Raw genomic sequence first — 27,123 nt, forward strand, 5'->3', positions numbered from 1 at the left:
GATTCCAGCATCACGAAGAGCTCGGGAATCGTTTTTGTCATCCCTTGCATACTATAGATCATCACGAAGTTCTAGTAACTTAGTGATGGTGACTAGAGAACTCTGTCAATCACTCTTATCTGGAAGGTTAACTCCCACTTGATTCAAGTGATTGTAGTACTCATACAATCTAAGCATTTGCTCACTAGTTGAGCAATTCTCCTCCATCTTTTAGGCGAAGTATTTGTCAGAGGTCTCATACCTCTTGACATGGGCATGAGTCTGAAATATCAATTTCATCTCATGGAACATCTCATATGTTCCGTGACGTTTCAAAAAACGTTTTTGTAGTCCCGGTTCTAAGCCATAAAGCATGGTGCACAAAACTATCAAGTAGTCATCATATTGAGCTAGCCAAACGTTCATAACGCCTGCATCTGCTCCTGCAATAGGTCTGTCACCTAGCGGTGCATCAAGGACATAATTCTTCTGTGCAGCAATGAGGATAAACCTCAGATCACGGACCAAGTCCGCATCATTGCTACTAACATCTTTCAACTTAGTTTTCTCTAGGAACACATATAAAAACATAGGGAAGCAAAAACATAGGGAAGCAACAACGCGAGCTATTGATCTACAACATAATTTGCAAAATACTACCAGGACTAAGTTCATGATAAATTAAAGTTCAATTAATCATATTACTTAAGAACTCCCACTTAGATAGACATCTCTTTAATCATCTAAGTGATCACGTGATCCAAATCAACTAAACCATAACCAATCACCACCTGAAATGGAGTAGTTTTCAATGGTGAACATCACTATGTTGATCATATCTACTATATGATTCACGCTCGACCTTTCGGTCTCATTGTTCCGAGGCCATATCTGCATATGCAAGGCTCGTCAAGTTTAACATGAGTATTCTGCGTGTGCAAAACTGGCTTGCACCCGTTGTAGATGGACGTAGAGATTATCACACCTGATCATCATGTGGTGTCTGGGCACGACGAACTTTGGCAACGGTGCATACTCAGGGAGAACACTTTTATCTTGAAATTTAGTGAGAGATCATATTATAATGCTACCGTCAATCAAAGCAAGATAAGATGCATAAAGGATAAACATCACATGCAATCAGTATGAGTGATATGATATGGCCATCATCATCTTGTGCTTGTGATCTCCATCTTCGAAGCATCATCATGATCTCCATCATCACCGGCGTGACACCATGATCTCCATCATCTTAATCTATGTCAATCTGTCGTCACGTGGTCGTCTCGCCAACTATTGCTATTGCATAGCGATAAAGTAAAGCAATTATTTGGAGCTTGCATCTTATGCAATAAAGAGACAACCATAAGGCTACTGGCGGTTGTCGATAACTTTAGCAAAACATGATCATCCCATACAACAATTTATATCTCATCACGTCTTGACCATATCACATCACAACATGCCCTGCAAAAACAAGTTAGACGTCCTCTACTTTGTTGTTGCAAGTTTTACGTGGCTGCTACGGGCTGAGCAAGAACCGTTCTTACCTACGCATCAAAACCACAATGATATTTCGTCAAGTTAGTGCTGTTTTAACCTTCACAAGGACCGGGCGTAGCCACACTCGGTTAAACTAAAGTTGGAGAAACTGACACCCGCCAGCCACCTGTGTGCAAAACACGTCGGTAGAACCAGTCTCGCATAAGCGTACGCGTAATGTTGGTCCGGGCCGCTTCATCCAACAATAGCGCTGAACCAAAGTATGACATGCTGGTAAGCAGTATGACTTGTATCGCCCACAACTCACTTGTGTTCTACTCGTGCATATAACATCAACGCATAAAACCTACGCTCTGATACCACTGTTGGGGAACATAGTAATTTCAAAATTTTCCTATGCACACGCAAGATCATGGTGATGCATAGCAACGAGAGGGAAGAGTGTGTCCACGTACCCTCGTAGAGCGAAAGCGGAAGCGTTAGCACAACGCGGTTGATGTAGTCGTACGTCTTCATGGCCCGACCGATCAAGCACCAAAAGCACGACACCTCTGAGTTCTTGCACACGTACAGCTCGATGATGTCCCTCGAACTCCGATCCAGCCGAGTGTCGAGGGAGAGTTCCGTCAGCACGACGGTGTGGTGATGATGATGATGTTCTACCGACGCAGGGCTTCACCTAAGCACTGCTACAATATTATCGAGGTGGATTATGGTGGAGGGGGGCACCACACACGGCTAAGAGATCAATGATCAATTGTTGTGCCTAGAGGTGCCCCCCTGCCCCAGTATATAAAGGTTCAAGGGGGAGGGGGCGGCCGGCCAGGTAGAGGCGCACCGTCGGGGAGTCCTACTCCCACCGGGAGTAGGATTCCCCCCCCCCTTCCAAGTTGGAGTAGGAAAAAGGGAAGGGAGAAGGAGAAGGAAGGAAGGGGCGCCTCCCCTCCCTAGTCCAATTCGGACTAGTCCAAGGGGAGGGGTGCGGCCACCCTTTGGGGCCTTTCTCTCCTTTCCCGTATGGCCCATTAAGGCCCAATACGAATTCCCGTAACTCTCCGGTACTCCAAAAGTTACACGAATCACTCGGAACCTTTCCGAAGTCCAAATATAGTCGTCCAATATATCGATCTTTACGTCTCGACCATTTAGAGACTCCTCTTCATGTACCCGATCTCATCCAGGACTCCGAACTCCTTCGGTACATCAAAACACGTAAACTCATAATATAACCGTCATCGAACTTTAAGTGTGCGGACCCTACGGGTTCGAGAACAATGTAGACATGACCGAGACACGTCTCCGGTCAATAACCAATAGCGGAACCTGGATGCTCATATTGGCTCCCACATATTCTATGAAGATCTTTATCAGTCAAACCGCATAACAACATACGTTGTTCCCTTTGTCATCGGTATGTTACTTGCCCGAGATTCGGTCGTCGGTATCTAAATACCTAGTTAAATCTCATTACCGGCAAGTCTCTTTACTCGTTATGTAATGCATCATCTCGTCACTAACTCATTAGTCACATTGCTTGCAAGGCTTATAGTGATGTGCATTACCGAGAGGGCCCAGAGATACCTCTCCGACAATCGGAGTGTCAAATCCTAATCTCAAAATACGCCAACCCAACAAGTACCTTCGGAGACACCTGTAGAGCACCTTTATAATCACCCAGTTACGTTGTGACGTTTGGTAGCACACAAAGTGTTCCTTCGGTAAACGGGAGTTGCATAATCTCATAGTCACAGGAACATGTATAAGTCATGAAGAAAGCAGTAGCAACATACTAAACGATCAAGTGCGAAGCTAACGGAATGGGTCAAGTCAATCACATCATTCTCTCAATGATGTGATCCCGTTAATCAAATGACGACTCTTTTGTCCATGGCTAGGAAACATAACCATCTTTGATAAACGAGCTAGTCAAGTAGAGGCATACTAGTGACTCTCGGTTTGTCTATGTATTCACACATGTATCATGTTTCTGGTTAATACAATTCTAGCATGAATAATAAGCATTTATCATGATATAAGGAAATAAATCATAACTTTATTATTGCCTCTATGGCATATTTCCTTCAGTATTGAACGTGGGAGCTATTAGCTAAAGTAGCTCCATGTAGAGCATTGTAGACATAGAAATTTGCAAAGTACAAATGGATCTGAATATTGCAGACCCGTTGACTAAAACCTCTCTCACAAGCAAAACATGATCACACCTTAGAACTCATTGGGTGTTAATCACATGTTGATGTGAACTAGATTGTTGACTCTAGTGCAAGTGGGAGACTCTTGGAAATATGCCCTAGAGGCAATAATAAAGTAGTTATTATTATAAGTTCCTTAATCATGATAAAGGTTATTACTCATGCTAGAATTGTATTGACCGGAAACTTAAATACATGTGTGGATACATAAACAAATACCGTGTCCCTAGTAAGCCTCTACTAGACTAGCTCGTTGATCAAAAGATGGTTAAGGTTTCCTAACCATGGACATGTGTTGTCACTTCATAATAGGATCACATCATTAGGAGAATGATGTGATGGACAAGACCCATCCGTTAGCTTAGAATATGATCGTTCAGTTTATTGCTACTGCTCTCTTAAATGTCAAATACATATTCTTTCGACCATGAGATCATGCAACCCTCGAATACTGGAGGAATACCTTGTGTGCTAGCAAACGTCACAACGTAACTGGGTGATCATAAAGATGCTCTATAGGTATCTCTGAAGGTGTCTGTTGAGTTGGCATGTGTAGGATCGAAAGTATGTCTAGAGGGGGGTGATTAGACTACTTGACCAAATAAAAACTTTGCCTTTTCCCAATTTTAGTTCTTGGTAGGTTTTAGCAACTTAGCACAAGCCAAGCAATAAACCTACACATGTAATTATAGATTATAGCAGCGGAATTTAACACAATTGCATATGAAGGTAAAGGGGAGGAGTTTGAGGAGGCAAACACAATTGGAGACACGGAGATTTTTGAGCCGTGGTTCCGATAGGTGGTGCTATCGTACATCCACGTTGATGGAGACTTCAACCCACGGAGGGTAACGGTTGCGCGAGTCCACGGAGGGCTCCACCCATGAAGGGTCCATGAAGAAGCAACCTTGTCTATCCCACCATGGCCGTCGCCCACAAAGGACTTGCCTCACTAGGGGTAGATCTTCACGAAGTAGGCGATCTCCTTGCCCGTACAAACTCCTTGGTTCAACTCCACAATCTTGTCGGAGGCTCCCAAGTGACACCTAGCCAATCTAGGAGACACCACTCTCCAAGAAGTAACAAATGGTGTGTTGATGATGAACTCCTTGCTCTTGTGCTTCAAATGATAGTCTCCCCAACACTCAACTCTCTCTCACAGGATTTGGATTTGGTGGAAAGAAGATTTGAGTGGAAAGCAACTTGGGGAAGGCTAGAGATCAAGATTCATATGGTAGGATTGGAATATCTTGACCTCAACACAAGTGTAGGTGGTTCTCTCTCAGAAAATGTAAGTTGGAAGTGTAGGCATGTTCTGATGGCTTTCTCCATGAATGAAGAGAGGGTGGGGGTATATATAGCCTCCACACAAATTCTAACCATTACACACAACTTACCAATCTCGGTGGGACCGAATTGAGAAACTCGGTCGGGCCGATTTAGCAAATCATGTGACCGTTAGGATTTTCGGTGGGACCGACATGCAACTCGATAGGACCGATATGGTTAGGGTTAGGGCATAACATAATCTCGGTGAGACCGATTACACAAACTCGGTGAGACCAATTTTGGTAATAAGCTAACCAGAGAGTTGGTCAGGCAAACTCGGTGGGACCGATTCGCTCATCTCGGTGAGACCGAAACGTTACGAAAAGGAAACAGAGAGTTTGCATTGCAATCTCGATGGGACCGATCGCTCATCTCGGTGAGACCGAAACGTTACGAAGGGAAACAGAGAGATTACTATCCCCTCTCGGTGAGACCAAGATCCCTATCGGTGAGACCGATTTGCCTAGGGTTTGTGGCAGTGGCTATGACATCTGAACTCGGTGGCGCCGGATAGAAAGAATCGGTGGGGCCGAGTTTGACTTTTAGTTTAGGTCATAGGTGGATGTGAGAAAGTAGTTGAGGGCTTTGGAGCATATCACTAAGCATTTTGAGCAAGAATCTCATTAAGCAACACCTCATCCCTCCTTGATAGTATTGGCTTTTCCTATAGACTCAATGTGATCTTGGATCACTAAAATAGAAAATGTAGAGTCTTGAGCTTTGAGCTTGAGCCAATCCTTTTGTCCTTAGTATTTTGAGGGGTCCACTTTTCTCAACCATGCCATGCCAATCATTGAGCTTTCCTGAAATATTTATCTTGGAATAGCATTAGCTCAATGAGCTATATGTTGTTAGGAATTACCAAAACCACCCAGGAATAGTTGCACTTTAAATCTCCCCCTTTTTGGTAATTGATGACAACATATAGATCAAAGCTTCGACAAATGATAATAAGATTGAAAAACATTGTCGCTTTGAGAAGTATGTGAAAGGCAAGAGCTCCCCCTAAATTTGTGCATTATTTAAAATTTGCTTTGGACTTCAAATGCACAATGAGTTAGGATCATGGGTTACTCTTCCATGTCACATAAATCTTGGTGGAGTGCTCAAAATGATAATAATTAAGTACATGCACTCATCACCAAGCAAAGTGAATGATCATATGAAAATGTAAGAGATAATATTATCCAACAAGCATTAATGTAGCATAGCATATGATCAAACACATGATCATCCAAGTATCTCACAAACGGCATAAAGTATCTCAAACAAGCAAATAACAAAGTTCAACCACCAAAAACAAGAGAGAACAAAAGCAACACTCTCTCTCGAAGCCTATGATCCATACATTTTCTCCCCCTTTGGCAACAAGTTACCAAAAAGTTCATAAAAAATGCATAGTGCTAATCGACTCTCAGGCTTGGTCTTGATGAGGTGGTGTAGAGATGAATCCAAGGACGAAAGCATCAGTCGATGTAGATGGAGCTGGTGGAGTGGCTGCTGGGGCTGGTGGCACTGAAGTTGTTGCTGGTTCAGATGATCTAGCTCTGGTGTCTGTTACTGGCACTGCAGCAGATCTCTGTCCTCTGGGCACTCTAGCAAATGTATCTGTGGTAGACTTGCCCTTCTTCTCCTCCACTTCCTCCTGAAGTTTCTCAACAACTGAATGAATCTCAGTGACCTTCACATCAAGATCATAGAACTTCTGCTCTATGATTCTCTCCAAGCTCTCCTGGTTTTGAGTCAGGGTGGCCAAGCCCTTCTCAATCCTTAGAGTGGAGGCAATCAAGTAGCTAAGTTGATATTGCTTAATCTTTAGGAAATATTGAGATGCTTCTTCTGTTGTTGGCATCTTTGCAGCTTTCTCAGTCCTTGCCTTCTCCTTCTTCTCTTATGCTTGCATAGATGATGGTTCATTCTCATCCATCACAACAGTGTTGTCCTCAAAGTCAGGGTAGATGGGCAGGTGTTCCTTGTCCAAGAGATATGTGTCAGTGTTCATCTTGGAGTTTATAAGCTCCTGAATCTGTGGGGCATACCCACAACTCCTCTTCTGATCAGCAGCAGTCCTTTTGATTGTTTCCACAATCAGGCTCATAACTTTGAATTTCTGAGGCACATCAAATATATGAAGCAAGTTGATTGCATGGCCTCTGATCATCTTGTGTTCACCTGACTTGGGCAACAGAGTATGCCTTAGGATCCAGTTGATAGTTGGCAATCCTGACAATAGGTAATGTACTGATCCAAACTTGTGTGTCGCAAGTGCAGCATCTAGGATCTCTCTGTACATGTGAGCCATGGAGTTGTGATCTTTATTCTTCTTGGCATAGACATCCAAGTCATCCTCATGTTCCTTTGGAGCATTGATCAATTTAGACCATTCTTCAACTGTTGATTGGTACCTTGTACCCTCAGACATCCAGACTATCCTCCCATCTGGGTAGAAATGAGCAGTGGAGTAGAACTGCATAATTAGCTCATCATTTCACTTTGTGAGCTTCTGCCCAACAAAGTCTTCTACTCCACAAGACTTGAAACTGTCATAAACTCCAGGATAGTGCTCTTCATTCTTCCTGATGTACTCCCAGTCCACCCATCTCATATCACAGACTATGGGCTTCTTGTCAAGCAGCACTGTCTCATAGAAATCCTGATGTTCCTTAGTGTGGAACCTGTAGTCCACAACAGTTCTTCTCCTAACAGCATAGGGGTCAGTCAGTCTCCACTGTCTAAGTCCTGCATCCTTCCTGAGCTTCATGTCCTCAACTACTAGATGAGCATCATTGTGATATGGGATCTTGGGATTCAACTTTCTCAAGACTAGTGAGTCTTCATCTTCTTCTTCAGCAGCTTCAGGCACTGGGTCCTTGTTCTTTTTTGCAGCTGCAATACTCCTAGTGTTCCTCTTAGGTGCAGACTTGGGCTTAGGAGCAGCTTTGGGAGCATCTTTGGGCTTAGTTGGAGCAGCCCCTGATCTTATAGCATCTCCCATAAGCTTTTGAGCTTTAGGTGCTAGTGCAACAACCTCTTCCTCTTCTTCCATCATAGAGGGTTTTCCAACTACTCTGGCCATTGTCTTCTTGGCTCTTTCTTTCCTTTTTCTTTTCAGCCACAACCTGTTCTTTGGGTTCAGATCCCAAAGTCTCTTGAGTGGATGCTCTGGACTTTGACATAGGAGTCCTTCTTGCAGGTGCTTTGGTCTTCATACCAGGCTTAATGGCAACAGTTGTGCCATATTCCTTATTTAGCACCTTCCTAGATGTGGCCTCATCTTCAACTGCCACATAGTCCTCATCTTCAGAATCTGAGGTCTTCTTCTTTCTGGCCCTGGTGGTTGCCTTTGGCAAGTTGCTGGGTGTGCTCCTGCTACCCTCATCATAGCTGCTAGAGGGACTAGTGCCCTCACTCATGTGAACTTGCTCCTCTGATATGTTCTGACTGTCACTCTGATCTCACATAGTGCAAACTCTGACAACCCTGTGAATAGATGTAGATGAGGTAGAGTAGATGAGAAAAAAAGCACAGAGGTTTTTGCAAAAAAATGAGTCAAAAACTTAGTTTTAGTTTTCCACAGAAAGCATTTCGGAGCTACCGATTTGTAAACTCGGTGATACCGAAGCAGCTTTTGGAACCTAAACTATTGAACTCGGTCAGACCGAGTCACAATTCGGTGGCACCAAGACTGCTAGGGTTTCACAAAGTCCTGAACTCGGTCACACCAATTTACAATTCTCGGTCAGACCAAGAATCACATGTGCACTGGCCTGAGCCAAATCGGTGGGTCCGATTTCTACAACTCGGTCGGTCCGAGATGAGTTCAGCGAAAACCTAACCCTAAATTTTCAATCCAAAACTAATCTACCGAGTGATTTCACTGGATAGGATGATATCAATCGTGGCAAGATACATGGAAAAGCAATGTGCTAGGAATCGGAGTGAGATTAGCACAAATATCAAGTCCATACCCTAATGCAACGGTGGACTTGCTACGGCGGCAACGGCGGTGACGAATCCCGTTGACGGCGGCAGAGACCAGCGGTGGGAGGCAGCTAGCGACAAGGAGGACGATCCGGAGACCCGAGGAGGCAGAGCGGGCTGTGCGCGGGCGCAGAGGTTCAAAAAAATTACCAAATTTTGACCCGGGGATATATATAGCCTGACCCTGTCAGTGTGACCAAGTGGAACAACTCGGTGGCACCGAGATGCATAACTGGAAGCAGTTACTGCAACTCGAAAAGTTCAAATCGGTTGCACCGAGATTGAAAACCTAGATCAACTTAGTGATCTCGGTATGACCAAAATGGATGGATCGGTCAGACCGAAATGCACAAAGAGGTTTTGGAAGGTTTAAGTCTATGACAAATCGGGGACTCCGAGTGCTCCTCACACAGAGTGGTTCGAATCTGACTTGATCAAACTTTGTGATATAGCATGAATAGAGTTTGAGACAATAATATCATATATAGCTAGAGAAGGTTCTTAGGCATTCTTTTCCATCCACTTGGCAAGAGAAAAGAAGCCAAACAAGCAAAACAACAAGTGGATGTCCTCGAATGAGTAAAATATGCAAACGACATGCTCACACAATAAAATGGTAGATGAAATATGTGACAAAGCATGCACAACCAATTCTAGCATCTATCAAGCAATTGGCGATGACTAGGTCATTTATATATGAGCATATTGACTTAGGAGTCAAATGAGAACATTTGATCATAGGTCATACTCATCGTTTAAGCTCAAGTGGGGTTACCACTTTTACATAATGCATTGTTGTGTTCACACCATTAGAGTTGCTTTAGCTCAATTCTTAGAGTAAAGCTCCCCCTAGATGTGAGATCCCCCCTAAGAGGGATGAACTAACCTTGGGTTTTGTCGATGATGACTTCATGTAGGTGTTGAAGATGTGGATGCTCTATGTTGATGTAGATCATTTGGAGCAATCCTTTGGAGTGAGTTGCACTTTCAATACCTACACGGGTTAGTCCCACAAGGAACAAACAAGGATATCCATAGACATAGAGTGATGCACACACACAAGATGATGTCTATGAAAGCATTGGGTTACCTTGTCCCTTGTCTTACCAACAAGAGGGTTTGTGACTCCATGAACTAGTGCAAGATGTAGAACTTGATTGCACTTGTCCTCGCCAACAATGATAAGAGTGAAGTATGTTCGCGAAGTCACCCTCAAGAACTCTCTAGTTCTTCTTCTTCGGGATCCACATCATCTTGATGGGAATCCTTGGAGTTGTAGTCCTACTTGATGAAGTGGAACTTGATGTAGTCTTGGGAACCCACTTGACCAAGGCCTTAGGAGCTTCTTCAAATGCATCAATCTCCTCTTGAAGCTTGTCCTTGCCTTTCTGCTTGTGGTCTTGTGGTGGAAGATCATCTTGAGCTTGTGTCCCTTTGAAAGAAGTAGGATCATACTTCTCTTGTTGAGGAACAAACTTCGTCTTAGGGTATTGATCTTCTTCCCACTCAACTCCATTGGCATTGAACTTTCGTTCAAAACCAACACCTTGGTTCTTCCGGTGCCTTCCTTGCTTGCGTACAATTTCCTCGAATTGCTTACTTCCGGCAAGGCTCTTGTAAACACCTTTCTCTATAATTCCCTTCAATAAGTTGTTTTCTTGCTCAAGTGTAACTTGGCTAAGAGAATCGTTAGTGGAATCAAAAGAACTACTAGAAGCAACAACATTGGATTTAGCATGATGATTGTTGTTACTACTAGAGGAAGAATCTTTCTTGTACTTGTTACTAGACTTGACTTGAGGCATGTAAGTAGATAAGAGTAAACGCTTGGCAATGTAAGAAGAACTTTTCTTGCGAAGATCATCATTGATAGCCTTTAAAAACTCATGTTCTTGCTCAAGGTTGAGCTTTTCAAAACGTAATTTCTCATGAGTCCTTAAAAGTTCTCGATGACCTCCTAAGATAGTTTCATGAGCTAACTTAAGAGTGTTTAGTTCTTTAGTTAGAAGCGCAATCTTCTCCTTATCATTGTCATTTGTTTTATCTTGATTAGCATGATTATTTGATGTTTCATCATAGTATTCATCACTAGAGTTGTCAACAAGTAAATCATCATCGCCTAGCAAGTCATCTTCATCACTATTGGAATCAACATACTCGGGGTGTAATACCTTTGGACCTTTAGCCATGAAGCATCTTCCAAGTCCTTCATTTGGTGAATCAAATATGTCGTAGGAGTTGGTTGACACAAGTGCTAGACCGACAACACCTTCATCTTGAGTATGTTCTGAGTCGGAGTGATAGCTTCTCTCGGAGTGATGGTCAGAGTCGGAGCCGGACACCCATTCACCAACATGAGCTTGATGTCTTCGTTTTGTGTAGCTCTTTGATGATTTGTCCTTCCTTTCCGAATCCTTGCTTCTCCGGGATGTTCTTCGTTCATAACGATCATCTCTACTCCTTATCTCTCTTGGTGGTGATTCTTCTCTTCTACTTATTCTCTTTGGAGATTCTTCTCTTCTTTTGTAGGGAGCCGTACACTCATTGGAATAGTGTTCGGGTCTTCCACAATTGTAGCAATTACGCTCTCGACTCGAAGATCTTTTGTCATTGTAGGACCTTGACTTGGAACTTCTTTCCTTGCTTCTACTCTTGTAGAACTTGTTGAAGTTCTTCACCATTAGGCTCAATTCTTCATTGAAGGTTTGTTTCTCACTTGATGATGTGGGAGCTTCACATGAGGCTTTATAAGCACCACTTGACTTGTTGTGGAGCTCTTCCTTATCCTTGAGTGACATCTCATGAGCAACAATTCTTCCAATGACCTCCGTTGGCTTGAGATTCTTGTAATTGGGCATCATTTGGATCAATGTGCACACGGTATCATATTTTCCATCCAAGGCTCTTAGGATCTTCTTGATGATGAATTTGTCGGTCATCTCTTCACTTCCTAAGCCGGCAATCTCATTTGTGATGAGAGCAAGCCTAGAGTACATTTCAGCGACGCCTTCACCATCCTTCATCTTGAACTTGTCAAGTTGACTTTGAAGCACATCCAATTTGGATTCCTTGACGGAGTCGGTACCTTCGTGCATGTCAATCAAAGTGTCCCAAATTTCCTTTGCATTCTCAAGACGGCTGATTTTGTTGAATTCTTCGGGGCACAATCCGTTGAAGAGGATATCACAAGCTTGAGCGTTGTATTGCAGCATCTTCAACTCTTCCGCGCTAGCTTCACGGTTCGGTTCTCTCCCATCAAAGAATTCACCTTGCAAGCCAATACATACAATAGCCCATACGGCAGGGTTATGTCCAAGAATATGCATTTTCATCTTATGCTTCCAACTAGCAAAATTAGTACCATCAAAGTAAGGACCTCTACGGTGATAATTTCCCTCGCTAGACGCCATACTCTCCTAGGTTGTGAAACCAAGGCTATGACTACCAAAAGCTATGGAAATCAAAGCAAATGGAGACCAAAGCTCTGATACCACTTGTAGGATCAACGTATGTCTAGAGGGGGGTGATTAGACTACTTGACCAAATAAAAACTTTGCCTTTCCCCAATTTTAATTCTTGGCAGGTTTTAGCAACTTCGCACAAGTCAAGCAATCAACCTACACATGCAATTCGAGAGTATAGCAGCGGAATTTAACACAATTGCATATGAAGGTAAAGGGGAGGAGTTTGAGGAGGCAAACGCAATTGGAGACACGGAGATTTTTGAGCCGTGGTTCCGATAGGTGGTGCTATCGTACATCCACGTTGATGGAGACTTCAACCCACGAAGGTTAACAGCTGCGCGAGTCCACGGAGGGCTCCACCCACGAAGGGTCCACGAAGAAGCAACCTTGTCTATCCCACCATGGCCGTCGCCCACGAAGGACTTGCCTCACTAGGGGTAGATCTTCACGAAGTAGGCGATCTCCTTGCCCGTACAAACTCCTTGGTTCAACTCCACAATCTTGTCGGAGGCTCCCAAGTGACACCTAGCCAATCTAGGAGACACCACTCTCCAAGAAGTAACAAATGGTGTGTTTATGATGAACTCCTTGCTCTTGTGCTTCAAATGATAGTCTCCCCAACAATCAACTCTCTCTCACAGGATTTGGATTTGGTGGAAAGAAGATTTGAGTGGAAAGCAACTTGGGGAAGGCTAGAGATCAAGATTCATATGGTAGGAATGGGATATCTTGACCTCAACACAAGTGTAGGTGGTTCTCTCTCAAAAAATGTAAGTTGGAAGTGTAGGCATGTTCTGATGGCTTTCTCCACGAATGAAGAGAGGGTGGAGGGGTATATATAGCCTCCACACAAATTCTAACCGTTGCACACAACTTACCAATCTCGGTGGGACCGAATTGAGAAACTCGGTCGGACCGCTTTAGCAAATGATGTGATCGTTAGGATTTTCGGTGGGACCGACATGCAACTCGGTAGGACCGATATGGTGAGGGTTAGGGCATAGCGTAATCTCGGTGAGACCGATTACACAAACTCGGTGAGACCAATTTTGGTAATAAGCTAACCAGAGAGTTGGTCAGTCAAACTCGGTGGGATCGATTCACTCATCTCGGTGAGACCAAAACGTTATGAAAAGGAAACAAAGTGTTTACATTGCAATCTCGGTGGGACCGATCGCTCATCTCGGTGAGACTGAAACGTTATGAAGGGAAACAAAGAGATTACAATCCCATCTCGGTGAGACCAAGATCCCTATCAGTGAGACCGATTTGCCTAGGGTTTGTGGTAGTGGCTATGACATCTGAACTTGGTGGCGCCGGATAGAAAGAATTCGGTGGGGCCGAGTTTGACTTTTGGTTTAGGTCATAGGTGGATCTGAGAAAGTGGTTGAGGGCTTTGGAGCATATCACTAAGCATTTTGAGCAAGAATCTCATTAAGCAACACCTCATCCCTCCTTGATAGTATTGGCTTTTCCTATAGACTCAATGTGATCTTGGATCACTAAAATAGAAAATGTAGAGTCTTGAGCTTTGAGCTTGAGCCAATCCTTTTGTCCTTAGCATTTTGAGGGGTCCACTTTTCTCATCCATGCCATGCCAATCATTGAGCTTTCCTGAATATTTATCTTGGAATAGCATTAGCTCAATGAGCTATATGTTGTTAGGAATTACCAAAATCACCCAGGGATAGTTGCACTTTCAGCATGAATCGAGATTGGGATTTGTCACTCCGTATGACGGAGAGGTATCTCTGGGCCCTCTCAATAATACAACATCACAAGAAGCTTGCAAGCAAAGTGACTAAGGAGTTAGTTACGGGATGATGTATTATGGAACGAGTAAAGAGACTTGCTGGTAATGAGATTGGACTAGGTATGAAGATACCGATGATTGAATCTCGGGCAAGTAACATACCGACGGACAAAGGGAACTATGTATGTTGTCATAAAGGTTCGACCGATAAAGATCTTTGTAGAATATGTAGGAACCAATATGGGCAACCAGGTACCACAATTGGTTATTGACCAGAGAAGCGTCTCGGTCATGTCTACATCATTCTCGAACCCGTAGGGTCCGCACGCTTAACGTTCGTTGATGATATAGTATTATATGAGTTGTGTGAGTTGGTAACCGAATGTTGTTCGGAGTCCCGGATGAGAACGCGAACATGACAGGGAGCTCCGAAATGGTCCGGAGGTAAAGATTGATATATAGGATGATGGTATTTCGTCTCCGGAAAGGTTTCGGAATGCGCCAGATATTTATCGGATCACCAGAAGGGGTTCCGGGGAGGGCATGGGAAGTTATTTGGATTAACGGGCCAAAATAGGGGAGCACACCAACCCACAAAGGGCTGGCGCGCCCCACCTCATGGCGCCGGCCCTAGGGAGGGAAGGGAAGAGGGCTAGCCCCCTCTTACATTCTCTTCCACGTGAGGAAAAGGAAAGGGGGCACCTGCCCTCCTGCCTTCTCCCCTGCGCCATAGGAAGGAAAGGGAGGGGGCACACCTAGGGCAGGAACCCAGGGTGGCCGCCGGCCCCCTTGGGGGCGCCCCTACGACTGCCTCCCCTCTCCCACCTATATATATGGGAGGAGGGAGAGGGGCAACCGACACCACGATCCCCAAGCCGTGTGCGGCGTCCCCTCTCCCTCCAATTCTAATTCCTCCTCCGTCCATGTCCGTTGTGCTTGGCGAAGCCCTGCGGATAGTTTCACCACCACCGTCACCACACCGTCGTGCTGTCGGAACTCATCTACTACTTCGGCTCTCTTGCTGGATCGAGAAGGCGAGGACATCATTGAGCTGAACGTGTGCTGAACTTGGAGGTGTCGTACATTCGGTACTTGATCGAGACGGATTGTGAAGGTGCACGACTACATCAACTGCATTGATAAACGCTTCCGCTTAACGGTCTACGAGGGTACGTAGACACACTCTTCCCTCTCGTAGCTATGCATCTCCATTGATAGATCTTGTGTGTGCGTAGATTTTTTTGTTTTCCATGCAACATTCCCCAATAGTCTAACCATCCGGAAGTGGCGTCGGAATATGTTGTGTTTGAAGTGGGGAAGCGGACTTGAAGTAGTTCTCCAACAGTAGGCAATGACCACTCGCTTTGTTGTGATCCAACACCGAAGCAATGCCCCAGAAATCAAGCCCCTGAACATCGACCACTGGTTAGCAATGTGGTCATGAATGACCAAAGTAGTAACCACAATCTCCTCATCGCCTCACAACGAATCGTCTGAATCGCAGATGAAGTTGTTGAAAAAGTACTCATCGCCACTATCTATTTGTACCTGCGAGCGAAATGTCAAACACCTTGCGGGCACGGTGGAAGAAGCCACCCGGTGAAGAGCCCCGCTGTCGGTGTCAAAACCAATGGATCTTGGGTAGGGGGTCCCAAACTGTGCGTCTAAGGCTAATGGTAACAGGAGGCTAGGGACACGATGTTTACCCAGGTTGGGGCCCTCTCGATGGAGGTAATACCCTACTTCCTGCTTGATTGATCTTGATGATATAAGTATTACAAGAGTTGATCTACCATGAGATCAGAGAGGCTAAACCCTAGAAGCTAGCCTATGGTATGATTGTTGTTGTTGTGTCCTACGGACTAAACCCTCTGGTTTATATAGACACCGGAGGGGGCTAGGGTTACACAAAGTCAGTTACAAAGAAGGAGATCTACATCCGAATAGCCAAGCTTGCCTTCCACGCCAAGGAGAGTCCCATCCGGACACGGGACAAAGTCTTCTATCTTGTATCTTCATAGTCCAACAGTCCGGCCAAAGCATATAGTCCGGCTGTCTGGATACCCCCTTATCCAGGACTCCCTCAGTAGCCCCTGAACCAGGCTTCAATGACGATGAGTCCGGCGCGTAGATTGTCTTCGGCATTGCGAGGCGGGTTCCATCTCCGAATACTCCAAGATAAATTCCGAACACAAGGACCGTGTCCGGCTCTGTAAGATAAAATTCCATATACCACCGTAGAGAGAATAATAACCCACGAATCTAATCTGCTGACAGCTGTTCGAAAAGTGACATCACGCCACGGTCTGGTTTTTTTCGAACCGTTTTCTACAACCTGCTTCCGCACACATCGCGAGGCGGTTTCTTTGGCACGTCTTGTCAAAGCAGAGATCGTGTTCCCTTAACGCGGGATCCTCTTCAATACGGGCGTGGGTAACCCAACCGTACCATCAATTACGGTAAGTAGGGAACGAGCAGGCTCCGTTAGGCAAGCGGGGAGGCATAAAGTTTCATCGCCTTTATAAAGGGGAAAAGCCTCCTCCTTTCTACCCACGCCTTCTTCTACTTCTGCTCGCCCCTTTCCTTTCGCCCGAGCCCTAGCGCCCAAGCATTCATCCTCCCCACCAACAAAGGTCCTCCGAAAAATGTCCGGATCCGGAGCAGGAGGCAAGTGGATGGCCTCCTCCATCCAGGAGAAGGATATTAAAAAGCTGCGGGCGGACGGATATCTGGCCAAGAAAATCGGCCACCGTCTTCCAACGGCGGGACGGATTGTCCCTACTCCGGAGCCCCATGAGAGAGTCGTCTTCCTCCCCCATTTCGTCCTTGGGCTCGGGTTTCCCCTCCACCCTTTTGTTCGCGGAATCATGTATTACTACGGGATTGATTTTCATGATCTATCCCCCAATTCTTTCCTCAACATCTCGACGTTTATTGTCGTGTGCGAGGCCTTTCTTCATATCTCGCCGCACTTCGGGCTATGGCTCAAGATCTTCAACGTGAAGCCCAAAGTGGTGAGTGGCGAACATGCCGAGTGCGGAGGCGCCATGGTGAGCAGGATGCCAAGGTCACATGGCCGGCGGGTACTTTCAACGACTCCGTTAAGGAGTGGCAGCAATAGTGGTTCTATATCAGTGAGCCGCGCGGCAAAAAGTGGGCCGCTGCTCCTGAGTTTTGATCTGGAGCCCCTTTACGGCTCACGTCCTGGCCCAAGAAGGGCGTGAACTGGTCGCCGTCCGACGAACTATCAGTGATCCAGGCGTGCGTCAAAGGTATGGAGGACAAGGCCATCAGGCTTGTTGACGTGGTCCAGGTGATGCTGGTCCGCCTAATCCTTCCTTGCCAGCACAGAGGCTGTGATTTGTGGGAGTACGACCCGGCCGAGCACCAGAGCCTGCGAGAGCTATTCGGCTCCTCGCACAAGAACATTTGGAAGGTGCTCTTTAAGCCCGGCAAACCGTGGTCGGACTCTGCCACAGACCGCGGGTACCAATTGTCCCACCCCGCCAGTCCGGTAAGTCATCATCACATCTTGGCTATTCGCATGTTTCATTGATATGCCCCAAAGGGGATGTTTTTTTTAACGTGTCTTTCCATGATTGCTTCAGGGATGGACGAAGGTGGCGGAGCGGATTCATTGTCCGGCCCCGCTGCCGGAAGAACCGGCGGGACCTCTTCTGACGAAGATGCTGGTCCCAGCGCCTTACAAGGCGCCGGAGAAAGAGGCCAACAAAAAGGCCAAGGAGACCAGGAGCGGTCTCCGTCATCGCGGTGCTTCAGACACGAAGTCCAAAGACTCCAGCGGCCCTCCCTCCTCCGGAGAGAACGAGGAGGAGGAGGAGGAAGAGGATGAGGAGGAGGAAGAGCCCGAGTCCCCTACGAGGGAGAGGAAGAAAAGGACAACCTCCTCATCCTTAGAGGCTAATTCGCCTAAGAGGGGAAGGACATCCATCCCCGAGGCGTCCACCACGGCTTCCAACAGCAACCCGGAGTGGGATCCCAGGGCCCAGCCCCTGGTAAAATCGTAAGCGCATGAAATCCGAACATATTCATGCATCCAGAATTTACTAGAATGTAGTATTTTGATTCACACCATACTTTTTACAGTCCGGCTAGGTCTCTGGCCCAATAGGCCTCATCAGAGGACTCGTTGAGCTCTAATGCCTTGGAGAGTGAGACACCTCCCAGGGGCCCTTCCCCAAAGCCTGGCTGTGACACCGAGGTGTCGTCCAAAGAGGACCTGAGCCAGGGGGCGTACCTTGGGGGCCGTACATGCGGGAGCGGCGGTTCCCATGAATGTTGACGGCAGGGGCGATCGTGGATCCAGCCCACATCCGGACACAATCCCGGAGACCCCTAAGGCTCCGAGATTTGGCAGGCAACCCCTCTTGACTGGAGGGGGCGATCCTACTCCACCTGCGACCTCCGTCCAACCAAAGGTGTCAGGTGGCCTATCGACAACACTAGAGAGTGCGTCCATCATTGATGAACACCGCGCCCTTATGGGTGTGGTGATAGAAAAGATTCAGGCCGCCGAGAGCGGACTGAATGAATCTTGTGTCAGCCTTATAAAAGGCTTGGAGGTATGTGTAAAAGACTGTCATAGTATAGATAGTAGCCCCTGATACACTGTTCGGAGAGGACAGGAACCGGACAGGGGATCAATTTCCCGTCCGCAGGAGACTTAGCTAATGACATTTATATTTTATGAAACATGTGTCTGCAGCGACTACTTCCTCTCATACTGCGAAAGTGGCCGGACTTAAGCAGAGTCTGGCGCGGGCCGAAAAAGAACTCGGCCGAGTGAAGAAGCAGCTGGAGGATAGACGAGGTATGTTTTGAAACTTGTAGTAAGTGTTAGCACAAGTAAGTAGTTGTGACTATTTGAAGTATATATATCGCGCACTCCAGGGCCGAATGCCGAAATGGAGGCGCTCAAGAAGGCTGTTGCCATGGCCGAAAAGAATGCGGCCGTGGAGCGGGCTCTCCGTGAGAAACACGAGGCGAGGGGCATGGAAGCTGAGCGAGAGCTTCAGGAGGCCGTAGGGAAAAATGAGAGCTTGGAGCAGAGTCTATCATTGAAAGAATCCGAACTCGCCCAAGCTCTTTGGACCGCAAATGAGGCTCGGGAGGAAGCCCAGGCCGCGCTGAAGGATATTCAGGAGGCGCGGAAGATTGCGGCTGGTAAGGGTTTTTTTTTTCAAAGTACCTTACGCTCTTTGCACGGAAGATTCATGGTGACCCATTTGAATCCTAATTTTCATGGGCATTTGCAGATTTGCCGTGCAGCATATCTGACGCTGCCCAATTATGCCGAGCTGAGAAGAAGGAAACTGCGGAGAAGCTCTTCTGGTCGCAGTATTTGGCGCCGAATTATCCGGTGCCTTTGTTGACCAGCTCAAACAGTTGATCGAACTGCATCAGGCGGCCGAACTAGCCATGAAGGATTTGGTTATCCGGCTATGGCCCGCCGAGCCCAACCGAGCAGTTTCTTTGGGCTCGTGAAGCGGATTGGGAGAGCCAGCCCTCGGCTGGACGTCATTAAGCGGTCAGTTTGCATAGAAGGGGCATGAATGGCGTTTGCCCGTGCAAAAGTGCACTGGGGTAAGCTTGATGCTGAGAAACTGATGACCGAGGGGCCGCCAGAGGGGAAGGAGCACCGCAAGCCCGAACTATATTATGATGGCGTCATGAAAGGCGCCCGCCTCGTGGCCGGGGAATGTACAAATACATTATTTTTCCCTGAAAGCAGTGGTGCTATCCCGTGTAAGGCAAAACAAAGTCACTTATATGTAGGTTCCTGTTATGTGTAAATTTTATTCGTGCGCGGCCGTTTTAGTCTTGAGAGTTGGCCAGTCGTCGGCTTCTGCCCCCACGTAGGGACTACGGGGGTGTTCGGGATACACCTGAACATTCTTTATCCCATTCTTGGGTCCATGAAGGAGGTGTTCAGCACAGCGAACCAGGCAATCGGACTATAGGGCTTTATTACTCTCACTTAGCCATAGGAATTCGAGTATGGGCGGCACAGCCCCTGGTGTTCGGAAGACCACACGGGGGGCTCTAATAGCGCCTGATCGGTGGACCGGTCCTTTGCATGCTGCATTTTATTATGGCATTGTACGTAATAAATCGTTAAAGATTTTACAACCTCTCGAACAACTGACCAGCTCTCGCCTTATCATGATAGTCGGTTTTCGGCTTTCTCTACTAAGGTGTTCGTCCGGCAGAACCGGGACACAATCGCAGTAGTTCTCCCAGCGCTACCTTAGCCGATATTGCGGAACGTAAGGTACCAAAACATGGGAGCCGGGCAAACCCAACCAATGACCCAAGACATGATTCAGAGCTGATGCATATAATGCTATAAGTTCGGGGTGCCGAACGACCGAGAAGGTGTTCGGACTTTAGTCGCCGTAGTACGGGTGCAAGGAAGCCCCTGACGTTCGAAGGCATAACACGATGTTCGGATGCCGTTATGACAAAATGTCGTTGAGAAATAGCAGATAAGCGTCAAATGACTCTACATGCTGTATTTAAGTAATACGTCTATGCGTATGAGTACGGTGCATGTTATAAAAGAGAGGCATGACGGCAGAACCTGTTGGGGCCGGGCGGTGGTTGGCTGTGCGCGAGTCCGGAGGAATATCCGATTGTATTCAGGTGGGGTGGAGATCCCCCTCTGTGCGTCCGAGTTGATTCGAAGTCGTTGGCCCACTTGTGCGCGAGGGTAAACCAGCAAATAATGCTTAAGAGGCATGCGTGAGTAGTGGCTGATCCATGGGTGTGATCTGTCCGGCTTATGCTGAAGGATCTGCATGAGCTATGGTTAGGTGTTGGTATCATGAAGTAGTTCAGACTCCCTTGTCGGTGTCCGGGAGTTCGTCTGTCGAATTTAAGTTCGATTGAAAAAGCTATGACTCGCTGCTTCAGTGAATAAAGTAGCCGAATATTCTTTGGCGCCGAGGCGAAGCTCGGTCTTGACCGCAATTGTGACTTCGTCACGTGGGTCTTGGGTGATAATGTGTTGAGTCGCAGTGTATCCTGGCGTGCTGAATAGCTGCTGCCTAGAGGTATAAGACTGAAAGTTGGTTGGTATTTTTGGCTATCCGGAGACCATCCCCGGTGGCAGGGCCTAGGTGGCCTTCGCGCCTATTTGTGATACTCTAAAATGAGTTTTGGTTGGGTCCGATCCTTAAGTGATCGATCCATAGACTTGATAATCTGGCTTCTTGCCCTGGGACCTCTTCATGCTCCTTCACCGTTGGCCTGCCGATCTGTTTAAAGACCCAGCATTCTCTATTGGTATGATTGGCTACCGCTCCTGGGGTGCCATGAATTTGACATGGGCGGTCAAGTATGCGGTTCAAGCTCGAGGGGCCCGAATTAAGATGTTGAAGTCTCTGCTCCCGCTTGACGGGTTGAGGATTACAGGCTCCTGTGTTGATCGCCATTCCCTGGGCACCATTTTTTGCCTTGGGACGCTTATATTTGTTGCACCAAGGTTTGTAGACTCTGTTTTTGTTCGTTGATGCGTCCGGGGTGCTTGCTATGTTGTTGTTTGGTATGTAATGCTGGTTTTGCTCGCAGCCCCTTGCCGCAGTGTGCTGCCGGGGGGTGTAGGCCTGCATTTTATTTTTAGAGCCACCTCTTCGAATTGAGGTAATAGCCTGCGCTTTGGATAATATTTTGTTCGGCGCTCGAGTCCGTGTTCCTCGGCTGCCCAGGTCTTAGTCCGCCTGTCTGTGAGCAGATTATGATCATCTCGAGGCTGCTGTCGTTTCTTTCTCAGGCTTCTTGCAGTGGCTATAAGCCTGTGCTTGGAGCGCTCCTGCTCTATGGGATCCTCTGGTACGCCGGATTCGTCGTCACCGAGGCTCACCTCGTCTTCGGAGGAGGCGTATAGTATCCGTCTATCGCCTGTTTGTCTGGGCTGACCTGCCCGTTTTCCTGTTCGGCCTGCTCGAAGGTGGTCTGATCCGGGATTTTATCCTCTTTGGTGCCATCTAGATTTTCTTCTCCAGCGTCGATGTTGCTGTGGCGGGGCTTGGAGCGGCGCCGATGGCGCCCATGTTTTGCTTTCTTCCCCGAGGGGTTATCTCCCGTTGCCTCATCGCCATTGGTTTCTTTGGGGTATCCACCATATATATATATATATATATATTATATATATATATCGTATGAAGAGGTGGCAGTCCAGCGCCCTGTGGGCGGTGGTTCCTGTTCTTCTCCCGCGTCGTCGTCTATACCGTCGATGTCTTCAGAGTCGAAGTTAGGCACGCTGGTTAAGTCATCGACCGTGCCTATTAAGTGGGTGGTGGGTCGGCAGCGAATTTGTTCGTCGCTAGCTTCCCACTTGAGCCGGACATAGTTCGGCCAGGAGTCTCCCGACAAAGAGAGAGACTTCAAAGAATTCAGCACGTCTCCGAAGGGTGAGTGCTAAAAGATATCCATGGCGGTAAACTCCATGACTGGAGCCCAGTTATATTAAATGGGCACGGATGCGCGCGGTCTGGAACACACGACCGGAGACGAGTTCGGGGGTCCGGAGACACAGATCCTTTTAGGAGAGGGGTCTATGTTTGGCTCCAACGCCTAGGAGTGTGCGGCTTCTGGGGCGGGGTCCATCCACCCGTCCTCAGAAGGCACGGCCTGCTCTAGAACGGAGTCCGGAGCTGTAGTAGGTGCGATGTTCCGAATACTGTCCGACTGCAGATCTAGGTCATGCACGTCGTGATTGTTCGACGCTCCTGACACGGGCCCGAATCCGTCGAAGATCAAGTCTCCGTGGATGTCGGCAGTGTAGTTTAGGTTTCCAAACCTGACCTGATGGCCAGGGGCGTAGCTATCGATCTGCTCCAGATGGCCAAGCGAGTTGGCCTGCAGTGCGAAGCCGCCGAACACGAAGATCTGTCCGGGGAGAAAAGTCTCATCCAGGACGGCGTTGTTGAAGGTTGGAGAAGCCATCGAGCCTTATAGCGACGACACAGAGGAACTCTCAATGAAAGCACCAATGTCGGTGTCAAAACCGGCGGATCTCGGGTAGGGGGTCCCGAACTGTGCGTTTAAGGCTAATGGTAACAGGAGGATGGGGACACGATGTTTACCCAGGTTCGGGCCCTCTCGATGGAGGTAATACACTACTTCCTGCTTGATTGATCTTGATGATATAAGTATTACAAGAGTTGATCTACCACGAGATCAGAGAGGCTAAACCCTAGAAGCTAGCCTATGGTATGATTGTTGTTGTTGTTGTGTCCTACGGACTAAACCCTCCGGTTTATATAGACACCGGAGGGGGCTGGAGTTACACAGAGTCGTTTACAGAGAAGGAGATCTACATCAGAATCGCCAAGCTTGCCTTCCACGCCAAGGAGAGTCTCATCCGGACACGGAACGAAGTCTTCTATCTTGTATCTTCATAGTCCAACAGTCCGGCTGTCCGGATACCCCCTTATCCAGGACTCCCTCACCCGCGTCTCTCCCAGACCAGGCAGCAGGCCTGTCGGCATGGAGGTGATCGGCGTTGTTGGCTACGGAGGAGGCAAGGGGGTGGCGTGGTTGTGGGGGTGCTACGACGGCGGCGAAAACAGTCCACCAACACCCGCAAAGAGCGGTCGTCCGGTGCGGCGTGCTGTGGTGGGAGGTTTGTGGATGCGGACGGCGGCCTGGGCAGCGTACAACTGGCAGGGGCGACAACGTCGAGGGCATTGTGGCCAGGAGTGTTGGTTGTTGATAGGAGAGGGGGGAATGGCCTATGTGCCACCGATTGGCGGGCCAGGGAAAGACAAGGGCGGGCGTCGCTCATGTTCGCGTCGATGCAAACCTGTCCCAAATTTAAATCTGAGATGGGTCGCACGCAGACAAAAAAAAATAGAACACGTCTATCTCGACGCGTTGGACCGCCGTTTGTTTCAGTTCAGATCTAAACGGACGGCGCAGACGGCATACTGCGCACGCGGCAAGAGTGCTGTTCGCCAAGAAAGTGACCAAACAAACCACGCTCCTCTAATCCTCACCCCCTCCCCTCCCGCCTCCCAAACCGAGTCCACCAAAAATTTCCCGCGCGGCCACGCCAAATTCCCCTTCTCCCCCACCGCTCGCGCCTCCCGCCCGGCCGAGACCCCAACACAACGCCCGCCGCGCGCGATCTGCCTTCCCTACCGGCCCCAGGATCCAGCCGTGGCAGATCCGGCCCTGTCCCGCAGCGCCATTCCGTCGAACACTTCGCGCGCGGTGGCAGGAGGGCCTGGGGGAGGAGGGGCAGGATGTACGCGAGGCGCGCGTCGCAGCTGCTGAAGGAGCTCGACGCCTGCGAGCCCGGCCAGCTCGTGGTTTTCAACGTAATTCTTCGCCTCTCTACTCCATACGCGCTCGCAGTCCCTGGTCGCTGGTTCGGAATCCGAGTCCACGGTGCTCCAGTTTCCTCGATGCTTCTGTTTTAGGGCCCAATTTTGCCCAATCTGGTCTTGTTAGGTGTCTGTATGCGAGAAAATTGGATTTATAAACTGTCTATTTTACAGCCCTACTATGGGAATTTTTATGTTCTACTAGCATCCTCAGCGCTCTGTGTGCCAGCATGTGGATCTCCATACAAACCTTAGGGTTCTGCATCCTTGTTATATGTTAAAGCGGAATTTCGTCTAATCTTGTTTGTCAGAGTATTATTTATCAGCAAGTGTTATGTGCCGCACCTGAACTGCACACAGCCTCAGTACAATTGTTAGTTATTGGTCCATGATACTGAATTCCATGATTTTGTTATGGCAACATCTGTTTACTCTGAAGTGCTTCATGCCACTCTTCCCTGTAATTGTGTGAGCCAACACATACCGGCTAAACTGTAAGGTTCATGATACTGAATTCCATGATATTGCTGTTAAAGTATTCATTACTTGCGTGGATAATAAATTGTACTGCCTTGACATCTTTAGGACGGAACTCTGGCATTAGCTGCAGCACTGTGTCATATTCTTGTACTGTTTGGGCAGTATGATTATGGTAGCTACAGTTCCTTTTCATTTGTCCATTATGCTGATCCCTAACTCGTTGTCTTATGGAATTTGCAGAGCGACGTATTTGATCAGGTCATTAGAGAGTGCGGTGAGCACAATGCACAGTTTCAGGCATTGATCAGGTACTTGCACCCTATTAGAATGTTGATGATCATATAACCTCGACCTGTGAGTAACTGATTAATTTCACCATTTCATCAGCAAAATGAACAAACTGCATTGAACCAAGAGCATCCTTATTTGCTATCCTCACATCAAAGTGTACAGACTATTCAAACGCCTGATCTGCTTTATGTTTATGACAGAAAAATGGTGGAGCAAAACTTAGACATTGAAACAACAAGAAACGAAGACCACTATGGTGCAGCTATCCACCATCTCTCGCTGCTCCGCAACAAAAGATGCCTCATGGCTTACATGTACACTATTCAAATCTCACATCGGGCTCTCTCTCCCCTTCAATGTTGATTATACATGCTTAACCTGCTTTTGGGTGTACACTAGCTGAAATCATTGTATCTAACTAGGTACAACCGAGCAGAAACTATTCGGAGTTTTAGATGGAAAATTGGTCCTGTGCTTCCTCATGAAATACAAGAAAAGCTCAATTTCTCAGAGAAAGAGTACTTCAGAAGCCACTCTTCAGCCATTAAGTCTTATATCTCAGAGATGGATATAGATTTAACAGTGGTATGTATATTTCCTGTTTCATTCACTTTTTGGGGATGAACCACGATTACCGGACTTCTTCTACATTTTTTATAGGACATGGTACCCCCCAAGGATCCTTATATCCAGGTTCGAGTGCTGGAGGACATTGGTGAAGTATCTCTTGGTGACCATTCCGTGTCATTGACAAAAAATTCACTCCATTTCCTTAGGCGCACAGATGCAGAACAGTTTATATCACAGGTTTGCTATCTGTTACACTGTATTTTCCCACTCTGAATGTTTCCAGTGCGAATAATATTCTGTTTAATTTTAATAGGGTCTCATGGAAGAATTTCTGGAGTAGGGATCACATATGATGTAAAATAGGTATTGCTCCTCAGTCCTCACTATGATCTTGTTAGTTACTTAAACAGCAGCATAAACACAATACATTGACCAGTGCTGGCAGCATGTCTTAGACATGAAAAGGCTTGATGGTTACTGAACTCTTTTTCACTTAACATGATATGGCTTGTACCATTAGCTACCAACTTTTAACTTGTGTCGTGCATTTTCACCTTAGTTTTTGAATCAATGTCTGTGAGCTGCAGATTTTAAGTACCATCCACAACATTTTCTTCGCTGCTGCTGTCTGGTGGAATATGCACTCTTGAGGTTCTGATTGAGACTTATTGAAAAAGGAAAGCACATATGCTATCTTCAGAGGCACGAGGCAACACAAGGCACTGTGAACTGTGGACCTCCAGCCTAGTTGTTAGTGATGACTTGTAGTCTTTAGATGAATGGCTTAATCTTGTTGTATTATGTTGTGACAGAATTTAAAACTTCCTAAAATTGTATAAGCAATTTTCCTGTAAGTCATGCAGTAGAAAGATGACAAGTTCTGTTTTACTGAAAATGACAACTTGACCTCAACCTGAAACTCTTAATGTTTTCTGAGTTCTGGCAAACTCAACTGTTCTCTCCCGTGTTCCTTTTCCTACAACCACAGCTGTGACATCCTGAGTTGGAACTCTACTTGTTTAGTCAGAGGCAACAACTCAGACTCACGTTTCAATTACTGTCCCAAGTCTCTTTTCATCACTTTGCCAGGAAGAAAGCCTAACGCAGTACATCTTTGTGCATCAACGTTCCTGCTTTAAGAACATGTATTTATTTAAAGGTGTACTGGACATCGCTTAGTTGAGACTGGCATCTTCTTTTGGTCACCACAAGTT

At 46.9% G+C, this 27,123-nt stretch overlaps 1 protein-coding gene across 1 annotated transcript; it reads left to right on the forward strand.

Moving 5' to 3' along the window:
• Positions 1 to 24,199: 24,199 nt before the first annotated feature.
• Positions 24,200 to 26,872, forward strand: LOC123093492 (DNA replication complex GINS protein PSF1). Its single transcript, XM_044515471.1, has 7 exons — positions 24,200 to 24,562; positions 25,289 to 25,356; positions 25,540 to 25,653; positions 25,762 to 25,924; positions 26,000 to 26,146; positions 26,223 to 26,272; positions 26,497 to 26,872. The coding sequence occupies exons 1-6, from the start codon at positions 24,488 to 24,490 to the stop codon at positions 26,247 to 26,249; spliced, it is 594 nt and encodes a 197-aa protein (XP_044371406.1). The 5' UTR covers positions 24,200 to 24,487; the 3' UTR covers positions 26,250 to 26,272; positions 26,497 to 26,872.
• The last annotated feature ends 251 nt before the right edge of the window (positions 26,873 to 27,123 follow it).

The sequence above is a fragment of the Triticum aestivum genome, chromosome 1B (genome assembly GCF_018294505.1).
Source record: "Triticum aestivum cultivar Chinese Spring chromosome 1B, IWGSC CS RefSeq v2.1, whole genome shotgun sequence".
NCBI lineage: Eukaryota > Viridiplantae > Streptophyta > Magnoliopsida > Poales > Poaceae > Triticum > Triticum aestivum.